The following is a 12,317-nucleotide window of genomic DNA, read 5'->3' as shown; positions in this document are numbered from 1 at the left end:
GCAGAGATGGTCGATATTGAATGATTCACAGTCACACTCCTGGAGTTATTGTGACTTGAAAAAAATTGCCTAAAAGATGAAAATATGTATTTTTTGTTTGACATGTCCCTCAGCTTTGTACACACAAGTGTTGTCAGGTGATCCTGCAATCTTTAAATTTACATATTTGGTGTTTTCAGTTGTATTATAGATTGTATTATTTTTACCTGTTTTGTTTGATAAAAAATCACCAAAAAAAGAAGAAAAATCTCATGCAATACTTAGTCATCTAATTAAATAGTGGACGCAGGTGTTCTCGGTTGCCAGGCAACCGCCGGACAACGACAGCCCTGTCTCCAAGCGTGTGGTCGCCAAGTGGAAAATCTAGAGTTGAGTGATAAAATAATATAAAAAATTGAAATGGACCGATACCGACGCCAGGTTAGACTCCGTCGTGACAGTGGCTTCCCCAAAAAAAGAGACACTCCACTGAAACCGACACGCTGGAGGCGAGACCGTAAGAAACAAACATTTCAGACCTAACGTGAAGTTTTGAATCTTAAGCGGAAATGACGTCGTTCACTGAACTCCCCCCCCCCCCAGGTATTTTTTGTTGTTGTTTTTCTTGTTGTAATCCCACACCCAACTACATCACTTGTTTCAGGAAATAGGAGACTTCTTCCGAACAAACATTTTGACACTTTAGTGGAGGAATGTGAAGATGGTGGCACGAGTTTCTCCACAGGTCGACGCGCAGGCGCAGTGTTGGTAAGTTTGCAAAATAAAGTGCACCAACTCCCAGTTTAACTCTGGAAATATAAACAACGTTTAATTGAGAAAGTAAACAAAAATATTCAATATTTAATAGATTAATATTAAATATTAAAAGAAAACTGAGTCTATTTTAGAAATGTTCAGAAATTGAGAATCTATTGTATTTTGTTTTAAAATCAATCTTTTGCAGAATAGTCTTTTTAAGGGTATTACAAGAATCCTTAGTCTACGCTGAAAGTGAGGTAGTATAATTGAAGTTTACTTTCATATACTATCAATATATTTGAAACTTGAAATGTTCCAATTTAGTCTGAAAAAGTATTCATTGAGCGTATTTCCTACACCACATGTATTATCTATAGCTATACCTACCTAAGTAAACCTAATACAGTAAACATCAAGTGTACTAATTTTTTCGGAAGGGAACCTTTTGCAAAAAGTTGTCTTTTCCAAGAGTTCTAAAAGTATACTTAGTCTGCACTAAAAGTGGGGTAATAAAGTTTACTTTCAAATACTATCAATTTATTGTAAACGTAAAATGTTCCAATTAAGTCTGAAGAAGTATTTAGTTGGTATACTACCTACACTACATGCACATAGTCTATGGTATTGCTTGACTTATACTTAAGTATACTTAATAAAATAGATGTAACAGATGTAATAGATATAACCAATAAACTTTGAGTTTCCTACTTTTTGCTTAGAACAGTTCTAATTTGACCGTGTACAGTTGCCATGTTATTTTTCCAGACTTCCCTACTATTCTTTGTACTTGCAGGCCAACACTGCGCCTCTCCATCGCGTTTCAGTGTCATGCTTTAAACCTTGTAAAAAAACTGCAACTCCTATTAACCGTCAAAAAATTTTGCAAACAAGCAATGCAAGCAATAAAGCTTCTCCAATACTTCAGTCTTTTGGAGCTGGAGACACTCCAGAAAGTGTCACATCTTTTGTCATGGAAACAAGCTCAACGTCTAACTCAGAGGAGCATGGCGACAGCAGATCCTCCTCTACCTCGACAAACCTAAGCAGTTATCCCTCCCCAGAGATTTTCAGAAGAGAAGGTAGTGGTTTTTGTGTGTGGCTTCAAATCTACCCAGAAATATTTGTGTTTCTTCTGGACAGTTTGTCATATTTTTCATGGCTTGTTTCAGCAGTGGAAACACAGACTTTCCTTAATGGAGAGGAGATGCTTGGGATTATCTGTAATGTTAAAAACTCTACCCTGCTGGATGAAAGCCATTCAAAGAGCATCCACACGTATCATCCACCCAACATGTCCACTATTATAGGTGAAAACTTGAAAAAAATATTGAAATGACAACCTGAACTTTTTTTCAACTTGAATTCAATAATTACAATAGTTTTTGTGTTTAGATGTATCCACACACGTTGCTGAAAAGAACAGTGAGAGCAGGTGAGTGGATATATTAATACTGCATTAAAAAATTTATGAAATGATTTTAAATGTTGTTTCAGTGCTGACATCTTTGGAAAGAAAGCTGTTGTGCAATTAATATTTAATCAACCAGTCTTTTCCCCCCCTACAAAGCTACCAGAAGGAAACTCACACTGAAAGTAAGATACAAATTGATTCATTTAATTTAGGAAATATTTTTAAGCTACATGATTTATAAGTTTCTCTGTTTTTATAGTATTAAATCCATTTTTATAACCAAATTATACCTATGTTTTTTTGTAATCTGCATCTACAGATAAATCTCAGGAGATGAAACCTGCACAAGATGTAAGAAAAATATGTGTTACTTCATCATTTTAAATGTTTTTTGTTAATCAACTGTGTTTTTTCAGTAGCAGTTGAATAATTGTGTTTTTGCCCTAGTTTGTTGGGAGAAGGCCCATAGTGTGCAGAAAAAGGGTATCATTCAAAAGCCCGGTCATTTCTGAGCCTCTGAAAGAAAAACATGCTCCATCACCTTCAGGCATAAATGACACCATCCGGAAACTATCCCGAGTTTCTGAGCGGACGAAACCAGATGCACAGACGCCCAAAATGGATGAAATCAGCTCTAAAAAAGAAATAACGGTGACCCCAAAAAGGCCTGTTGAGACTGAGAAAACCATGTTCTTTGACTTTACCAGCAACGCTGACATGGATGCTCTCTTTCAGAACATGAGAGATAGAAGTGCAAAACTTAGGTGCTCATTTTATTTTCCTTTTACTGTAGGCACCCAAAGCCCTCTGCGTAATAAAAGCAGATCTGAGTTAACCTGAAGTTAACTCTGATACTACAGTGTACAGTTGCACAACATAGTTTTTGCCTAAATGACAATATAAAAACATGATTGGAACGAACATGCTCTCTGTGAGAAATGACTCTGACTTTAGAAGACATGGATAAATTAATAAAACAAATACAATGGCAAATAAAGAGAACTAGCTCATAAATTAGTTTGATATAAAACATGAATGCCTTCAAAACAGTAAATGTTTGTATTTTCTTTTTCAGTATAGGACATCAAGAAAATAAACATACTAATAAGAGTTTTTAAACCTTATAAAACTATACAAGATGTGGGTATATTTTAATATGTAATGTGTGTTTCTATAGCTTTGTTTCTTCTGTAACCTCTTTTAATGTATCTGCATATTATATAAAGCAAAAACAATGTTAGAGCCTGTATTTTTAATGTTTGCATGTAATCCAAATGTGTTGTGAATGTTGAACACTAGGTGGCGCATCTGTATCAGTTTTCTTGTCCTCTTTAAAAAATAAAAATAAATATAACACGTGTTAAACGTATGCCAACGTTTTTATTTTAATATTCAAAATTCTATAAATGTTTTTTCAATAATCCTTTGAATATCAGGTTGTTACATTTTTGAAAGGTGTCTTTTTGATAAAAATGAGAATGCGCAAATTAGTCAAAATAGTAAAACCTTCATCTTTTGTATAATTTACAACTGTGAAATAAAAACTATTTAAAATTAAATTACGTTCTGTAAACATTAATATATATGTCAATGTATTCCACTGTATACGTACAATTTAGGATTTTTTTGTTTTGTTTTTAAAAGGATATTTGTGAAATAAGTGTTAAATTTATAGCATGTTTCTGTCCGAAGTTCAACCGGTGTAAAAGACTAAATTTAGTGACGTAACGATTCTAGACAAAACATCAACACGGAAAAGTCTGTGGTCACGTGGTTCCAGTCCAAAAATATAAGCCAATCGCGTAGTTTGTAGTAGCAGCCGTATCTGGTTAGCCAATCAGGAAAATGTAGATGGTTACCAAGGTGCTCCTGTGACTAATGCCTGTCATATGACTGACACCCATGGAGACAGTTACAAGGAACAAAATTTGCTTGTGGATTTGAAAAGAACGGGTATCCGTGCCGAATTCGTTGTGGGAACAAAATGCCTCCAACTCTTTTCCACAAACTTTTCAACAAGAAGAATGCATTTTCATCGCCACCACCTAGATGCAGCAAAGAAGACGTCGCTTTCAGGTAGCTGTCCTGTGTGTGTTTGTTCGGGGTTTGTGTGTGTAATGTTGTGTGCGCTATTTATTTATTTATTAAATTCACTGTATTGTTTGGTAAGAAAGTATAACTTCGGGTGGTAAATGTTTAGGAAGTGTGGCTTCTAAATAGCCCCTGTGCACCTCTTTGTATACAAGTAAAGTAAAGTACGTGGGATACGTGTTGTGACTGTTGTTGCGGGAAGCTAGCATGCTAATGCTAACAACTAGCCGAGCTGCAGGACACGCTTTCTTGGTGCGACTTGGCTCAATATCGATCTCATCCCAAACATTTAAACCAATATTGTTCCGTGTATGACGTGATTTTGTAGCTAAAACAAACTCTGAGCTTTTAGCGAGTCTGTGTTTGTTGCTTATAGAAGTTATAAGGGAGCAGTGTGCCGCTCTTTTTCCTTTGTTTCTCCTCGTGCCTCCCTTTCTGTGTCTTTGGCAGTAATTGAGCGCGTGCAGGGCAGCGCAGACCCTCTCCCGTGTTGCTCATCTTTGCTGAACGTGGAGCAAAGTACACAGATGATATTGTATTCCGCCGTTTCGGTCTGATAGAGGGAGGACACAGTGTGCTCTGTCGGATGACATGTGAAAGCTTCCGTGGCCCGTTTGGAGATGCAGAATTGACGGTCCGGATCTGCTTCTGAACCAACAGTTCTCACATGGGATGCCTTTGCGAATATATGATGGCACTTTGAAATAAACGGACAAAATGACCTCTTTTACATATAAATGCACAATAAAACAGCAAAACTTGTAACAATTTCATTGTATTTATTTATTTTTAGAAATTGAGACACAAAGAACTCCACCAGAATTGTCTGGGTTAAAAGTGACTATTGCTTTACACCAATAAAAACATGTTTTTCATGCAAAAGCAACTTTATTATATGCAAATATTTTGATATTTTATTGCATCTCCACTTTTATTACTCTTAAATCGCTAGTTATATGAAAAAGGGTTGTGGAACTGTACATTTAAAAATTAAAGAAAAAATGCTGGAGCATCACCTCAGAAATGTATTTTGCTTGTATACAAATCTTTAAAAAAAATATTCTCATGTTGCAGTGCTTTGTTTTGTTTTCCCTAACCAGTAATGATCCATATTTGGTCAGAAAAAGAAAATAAATGCCTTTTCACCTTTTTTTCCCCCATATCAGATTATTTTGTTTTATTTCTGCTGATGTTAACTACCTTTTAATAATTTAATTTATCTTTTTAATGATGTATTTTATATTCCTATTATCAGATACTGCAAAAGCAGTGTCTATTGAGGCAAAATCTAGTATGTTTTACAACTATCTATTAGTAAAAATAAAGTAATCAAAAATTGCTTTCCACTGCATTCGTGCATAAACAGATTGCAAAATAAATGTTCATATATTTTTAATACTGCTTTCAAAAAAGTATTTCAAAATATATTTTTGAATTAGGATTATGAACTAAATGTATTTGGACTAAAGTGATGTCTGTACTATAGTTTGCTAAAGTTATGTCATGTTTGAGTTGATTAGAACTAAAAGTTGACTTTTACTTTATTACTGTCGCTGTATTTGATAAAATACTACACCGAAATTATTTTTCTAGGATAGTCTAGGATAGTCTAGCACACCTTCTAGATGAGAGTAATGTATGCTTTGAATGGGGAATCTTTGAATTTCTACGTTTTTACTGGGCAATGTCGCATGTTGTCCTTTAACTGTGAATTATTTGTGGTCATGAAAGCTCATCTTCTTGTTAGGCTGCTGGCACTTTACCCAGCATGGGCTATAGCACATCTGATGGCCAGAAAGGTGATTTAAAAAAAAGTGACGCATGTGTAAATGTGTAATTAGGCTTAGTAGTTGGTGTTGGTTGGCATCAGTCTAGAGCAAACAGACAGCAGGCGGTTCTGTTAACTCTGTGGTCAGCTGTGCTCTTCATACCTCTGGCTAAAGCTTCCCCCATTCATCAACCATGAAATGGCTCTGAAGGGGAGAAATCTGTCTATAGACAGTAGGGAAAGGACACTTGGGTGCTAATATTTATGACTAGTGTAGTTTTACATACAAGGGATACTGAATGAATGTTTTCCGAGTTAAAGAAAATACATTTTTTTAAAGTATCTTTCATTAGAATGTGTATGAGGAACAGCTGGACTGGAGAAAGTTTCAGGTTAATTCAGTCACCAGTGAGAAATCTGTTTTAAATGCTGTTATAAGTAGCCTGGGTTAGTTATTATTAGTTATTTGGAGGTTCCTGGCACTTTGTCCTAGAAACTCCAAACCTGAATCCTAAGTCTGACTGAATAAAGGAACTAGAACATCTAATACAATCACACAAATAAGTTTGACTGAACTTAGTCTTTGTTCACATCTTGCTGCCCTACATTAAGCGTCAACAACCAAAAACATAATCGGACCGCATCATTGTGGCTTTCAAAATACCACAGAGGGTAGAGGGTTGGCTCACCCTGCAGTAAAGCCTAAAAGCCTCTCTTGTTTCCATAGCTGCAACTCCTGAGCCATGGAAAGCGTACTGTACGATACGCCGAGAGTTTCTGGCTCATCTGCAGCCGGTCTCCAGTGCCGCGACTCAGATTGCTTGTCACGGGAGCCTGCTGAGGAAACCCTCCCTCTTGACCTGTGTCATGCAGCTCCTTAAAAATAAGCTTGTGCTGAAATGTGTGGAGTCTGTAGAAGCAATACACAGGAATTAATAATAATAAAAAAACTTTTTACATTTATGTTATGTTTAAGGAAAAAACTTTTTTTTATTTTTAGATGTTCAAAAATTACGCAGAACTTTATTATTATTATTTTTTTGGAGATTTATTTTTTTTATTGATGCAAAATTCATAATTGCAACTACGTGAACTTTTATATTTTTAATAGCAACGACATGATTCTCAGAATACTTGTCCACATTTAGAAATGCTTGACATTGCAGAAGGCTTTGCAAAGTTTTAAGCTGCATGGAACGTATTTATAGTGGTCATTTCATTAATGATGGTTCAGGAGAAGACGTTTCTCAGGTTCCTGACTGGAATAGGATCTTTCCCCTACTACATGGTTTCAGAATGTGGTGTGTCATGTGAGGTTTTCATCAAGCTGGGCCTGTCATGTTTCTGGAATGATCACATGGCTGTGGTCACAGCCATAGCTGGATAAGCAAAGACAGACTTTTGGATGTTAATGAAGAATGCATATTTTGTAACCTGTGTGTCTGTTGGGTTAAGTAGACCCCTCTTTTAATACACACTTTTAAAAGCATTTATTTTTTATCATCCATTATTGGTGAATTCTATCAGATCCTATTGTGTATGTGCAAAAGTGATTCGTACATAACTTTTTTTTTTTTTTTTTTTTTTTTTTGCAATATGTGTTATTGATTATTTTGAATTTTTGTTCTATACTGTAGGATAAATGGAAAGAGAAGTGGTCTTATTATAGTAGAAGAAGTCTGACCTCTATTCCATAAGCAGCTCAATTTGGAGCAATGCTTTTAATTTATTTTCATTTAAATGTCCTATACCATGTAAAATCAACTTTTTTGAGCTTCTAGGTGTATTATAGTTCTCATTCTTCACAACAACAAAAAAGCAGTAATTTGACCCATTTACGCACTTCTGCATACTCCTCTAAAAACCTGTGCTCTAAACACCAGCCCCTCCCAACCCATGAAAACAAGCGGGTTCTCACATTGTGACGTAGAGTGAGCCCCGCCCTTCCAGGAAGCGTCTGTGCTGCCAGCACCGCCCCCAGGCTAACACTCACACACCCACTTTCTCAGTGGAGCTAACGGTGATCGACCAAACGCTTTCATTTTATTTTCACATGCATCTTTGGAAAAGTTCGGACGTTGTTTGTTTTCATGGGTGTAACGCAGACACGCTGCTGAGGCCTACTTTAGGTCGATGTCATGAAATGGGCGGCACCCAAAAGGAGCGAAAGGCGGTGCCTCAGAGATCGAGCCGTCTTACTTCCAGGTTGGAAAAAGGGCTGCGAAAATGGCTCTTATTTCATAAAAAATCCTTCTTTAGTGGGCCAAAGCTAATGCATTATCATATATATGGATATAGTTTACTCTGAAAGGCTTAAGCAAAGCAGGATATAGGTCATTTTAACAGGTCATGTTTATGAAAAAAAAGAACAACGCTCTGGATAAAAGCCAAATTTCTACACCTTAAAAGTTCTAAAGAGATGTCAGATCTCTACTGAATCAATTTATTCAAATAAAACTTTAATATATTACATGGCTGCTTTAATTTTATTTAAATTATTACTAAGCATATTTAAAGCCGAGTGGGTTTGTGCTTAAGCTTTATGTTGCACGTGTGGACTTGTGTGACTGCTGTACCTCTGCCAATGCTCTATAAAGACGATCGCTGTCATCAGGTTCTTATCAGGACTTTTTTGAGTGGTCATACTCGGCCTTCTCGGAATTGCAGGGTCATGGTAATGGTTTTACAAAAAATGCCCACAAATCAAATGGGGAGTGTATACACCTTACACTGTACTAGTTTTAAATGACTTAAGGTGATATTATGTTCCTTAAAGATGGCAAAAAAGGGTGTTGGTTTTGTTTTTGCTCAGTTTGTCAGATTGTTTTGGATTAATTGGTTTTTATTTAATGCTGTGAAAATACAAAAATGTCAGATTTCATAAGTGAAATATGTTCCATTTTCTCTATAGGGAGCCAAAACCAAATGTATTTAATATATTTATTCTATGGCAGATTTTTCAGCTCAAGAGTTTTGCTTATCACTGGCAGGGCGGAGAAGGAGGCAAAAGTCTTTCATAGCACGGCACAAATATTCTCAATCTCTTTTCTAATTACTTTCCAAATGCATATTTTGGTACCTGCTTTCAGAACGAACACTCTGCAAACAACCCCTGTTATTCACTTGTCGGGGGGGAAAAAGCCATTTTGAAAGAATTGTGGGATTATGAATAAATCAACGATGGTTTTCAGAAATTTGACCGGAGCTGAAATTACATAACTGCATGCAGGAGATCCTTATCGGATAATGAATTGCCAGAAGCTTTTAATCCTATTTAATGCCACAGCCGTTGCTGCTAACTGGCAGCAGTCGGCTTCACGGCGTATAGCTTGACATCTGCGGTCAAGTTAACGTCCAGGTGAAGCCTTGGATCTGTTTATTATTATCCGGTTGATTTTTGTTTTTATGTTAAAGCTGTTTTTATTATTTTTTTTGAGCACAAGATTATCTCAGCAAAAAAATCTTTATGCAAATCTTTGATTTCAATTGGATGAGAGAAAAGTCTTGCAACTGCTTACTCGTTTTTTGTTGCAAACATGAGAAAATAAATATATGTACAAGAAAAACTTAAATTGTTTGTCTAACTCATTGTTGACTTAAGTACATTTCTTAATAAACGTACGAATGCGAGAAAACAAGAATTATAGTTAAACTTGGTTTGTTTCAAAGCTCAGGAATACATTTAATAATTATAGTGATCAAATATTTTTCCCTGCAGAAAGCGCTTTGCTTGGACCAAACACCAAAATAGCTTTAACTCAATTATTTTTCATGTGACTGTGTACGAGACTCGGTCATGCTCTCTTGTTGGCACTCCCATCATTCCCTGTCTCATGACTTTGTGATTCACAAGTTGCTATACAGGAAAAGTGTACTCTTTAGATAACAAGAAAAACTTTTGAAAAACAAAAAAGGTTTGCTTTTTATATATAGAAACTAAGAATTGTCTTTTAACAAAGATATACTAGTCACCTTTATGCTAAGAATGCCTTTTAAAAGATTCCCATCAGGCATTGTCATCTCTCCTCCTGTTGTATTTACATGCGAGGGGGTTTCATCACCGCATCTCAGAGTGGTAACACAAAGTCTGAGCCAACCTCAAAGAGTGAAACACAACACAGCTTGTTTGCACAGAAACTTCTTGAGGCATCTTAACCTTCTTGGTGTCATGTGATTGCTGGAATGCAAATGTTCCTAATTCTGCAAAGTATGCTGGCAGTCAGGTGCTTTAAGATTAAGATAAGCATGTCACCTGGGCTGTCTGACCAAATGTATGTCCTGTTTTTCTGCTTTGACACTTATTCATGGAAACTGTGAGTTTAGGGATCTGTTAGTCTCTTATTTTTATTCCTAAATTAAAAAAAAAAGTGAAGTGTCTGTCTCGTGCAGGTTTCTTTATGTCACTTATGTCAAATAGTTCAAGTGTGTAAATGTTCATAATTCAGATAAATCTGGCTTGAAATGCACTTCAATGCATTTCAGATTCATGTTTATATTAAAAAATGTGATACATTGACTGAGAAACTGGATAAGACAGAGCTATCGTGTTTTTGAGAAATTTGCCATCATCGTCCCTTAAGAAACACCCATAGTTGTCACACGTACCCTCATGAGTTTATTATAAATGTTTATTTTCTCTCTTGACCTTTTTTAAACATGCAGCTTGTGCAGCGTAGTCTGTGTTTTAGCATTTTGAGGTGAGCCCTTCATATTTAAAATCAAGCACAGTCTCACGTTTTATACAAAGTTTGCAAGTAGATGCATGCAGTGTGTGACTGTGTGTGTGAATGTGTGTGTGACTGGGTGAATGGGTCTGTGACTGTAAAGCGCTTTGTCCTTGTAGGAAGAAAGGCGCTATACAAGTATACGCCATTTACCATTTACCATTGCAACTGTTGATCGTTGATGTAGGGATGTATTTATATGAAATCCGTTTAATCAAAGAAAAGAAAATACAGCAATGCTATAAACACCACAGAGATGGACCCATAAGCTGCAGGGCTTTGCTGAATGTTTTGCCCCAAAGACTAAATGAAGGTCACGCAAATTGGACTGAAAGGATGTTTATGTAACCGTCCCTATGTCTCTGACGCACACACATGCACATACACATGGACAAACCCAATCCTGCACAGATGTCCTAGTGGCTGTGGAGGGAAACTCTGTGAGGCCAGTATAGGCTGATGTCAGTCTCACAGCCATCAGGAGGAAACTAAACATCTTTGTTGACACTCTGAGCGGGTCATGCTTAGATTTGAGCTCTGCAACTGTAGATGCTGCTTAATTTTTTTTTTTTATTCAGACTAGACACTTTACAGAGAAAAAAAAGTCGGGTGTTGCTGCTGTAATTCAGCTTTTCATGTTTTTGTTTTTGTTGCTATTGTGGTTTTAACAATCCTGCCAGTATGTAACAACATCACATCTACCACTTAGTGCGATAGCAGGCACTGAATGCATCAGACATATTTTTTCTTTACAATGTCATGCATTCACTATTTCAAACACATGTATTCCTAAATTTGATTTGCATGGGGCAAATATAATTTGGTGTTCTGTCAAACTTTCATTTGATCAATTTTCTAATAAAGTAACTTTTAACTATTCAAATGCTTAAACATTTTTTTTAAATATTTGCAAAAAATATAGACATGTTTCTAAAGTTTGGAGCCGTATTGTTCCAACGGGTTTGCTTCAGGCTGAAAAACAAAAAACCTTAAGGCTTTGTTAGCGCATTGAATATTCAAACACTTATTGCAGATCTCATTATTCTTGAAAACATTAAGATAAGTAGAAGTTGCATAAAAGTACTAAAAATGGCTGATACAATTGTTTTAGGTGTTTCTTCATTTAAGAGTTTTATGCAATCTGCATGTTTGTAAATGATGATCACCACTTGATAAAAGCATAAACTTCAAGCTTAGTAATTGGGGGAAAAGCTTTTTCGCACCTCGAGGAGGCGTGTGAAAAGTTTCAGTGCTCCACACACCATCCTTCTAGTTTTTGTGACTACCCCCCCCCCCCCCCCCCCATATTTGGAATTAGCAGTCTAAAAAAGAATGTTTGAAGGAATCAATGTGTATGAAAAGGGTATGTCATGTTTAGACCCTTTTGTTTGCCTTTGTCTTCCAACACTTGTCTGTCAATGGGAAGAATTGTTCATTTAAAGGACAAAGGGGGACAGAAGAGGGTAAACAAGCAAGAGAGGAACAAAAAGGATCAAGAAGCAACACAATCAGATCCCTGCTGTCACACTCTTATCACAGCACTTTCTGACTGTCAGCAGTCCGGCTTTGGTGCTGTAGCCTCTGC

General features: G+C 36.3%; 2 protein-coding genes across 4 annotated transcripts in view; both read left to right on the top strand.

Annotated features, from left to right (window-relative positions):
• The first annotated feature begins 287 nt into the window (after nucleotides 1-287).
• Nucleotides 288-3,518, top strand: LOC101165494 (uncharacterized). 2 transcript variants are annotated; one of them, XM_011483168.4, is made up of 8 exons: nucleotides 288-496; nucleotides 644-747; nucleotides 1,532-1,817; nucleotides 1,911-2,045; nucleotides 2,131-2,170; nucleotides 2,306-2,331; nucleotides 2,469-2,500; nucleotides 2,597-3,518. In XM_011483168.4, the coding sequence occupies exons 1-8, from the start codon at nucleotides 400-402 to the stop codon at nucleotides 2,987-2,989; spliced, it is 1,113 nt and encodes a 370-aa protein (XP_011481470.1). In that variant the 5' UTR covers nucleotides 288-399; the 3' UTR covers nucleotides 2,990-3,518. The 2 variants fall into 2 exon arrangements, with proteins under 2 accessions (XP_011481470.1, XP_004076154.1); XM_004076106.5 differs by having other exon boundaries at nucleotides 289-496; nucleotides 1,908-2,045.
• Nucleotides 3,519-3,964: 446 nt separating this feature from the next.
• Nucleotides 3,965-12,317, top strand: part of fnip1 (folliculin interacting protein 1) — a 33,967-nt gene continuing 25,614 nt past the window's right edge. Inside the window, exon 1 of one of the 2 annotated variants that reach the window (XM_011483169.4) lies at nucleotides 3,965-4,225. In XM_011483169.4, coding sequence (XP_011481471.1) covers nucleotides 4,134-4,225 — 92 coding nt within the window. In that variant the 5' untranslated portion in view covers nucleotides 3,965-4,133. The remainder of the gene's footprint in view (nucleotides 4,226-12,317) is intronic. The other variant, XM_004076107.5, reaches the window with a different exon arrangement.

This window comes from Oryzias latipes, chromosome 14 (assembly GCF_053564925.1).
Source record: "Oryzias latipes strain Hd-rR chromosome 14, Olatipes_Hd-rR_3.1".
Taxonomy (NCBI): Eukaryota; Metazoa; Chordata; class Actinopteri; order Beloniformes; family Adrianichthyidae; genus Oryzias; species Oryzias latipes.
Note: the sequence above shows the minus strand (reverse complement) of the source record. Positions and strands in the feature narration are given on the sequence as shown.

Bases quoted from the DNA above. Each gene is read 5' to 3' on its own strand.
- LOC101165494 (XM_004076106.5), top strand. From the start codon at position 400: ATGGACCGATACCGACGCCAGGTTAGACTCCGTCGTGACAGTGGCTTC. The intron at 497-643 runs GTAAGAAACAAA...CACTTGTTTCAG, and splicing joins GACACGCTGGAGGCGAGACC to GAAATAGGAGACTTCTTCCG. The intron at 2,332-2,468 runs GTAAGATACAAA...CTGCATCTACAG, and splicing joins GAAGGAAACTCACACTGAAA to ATAAATCTCAGGAGATGAAA.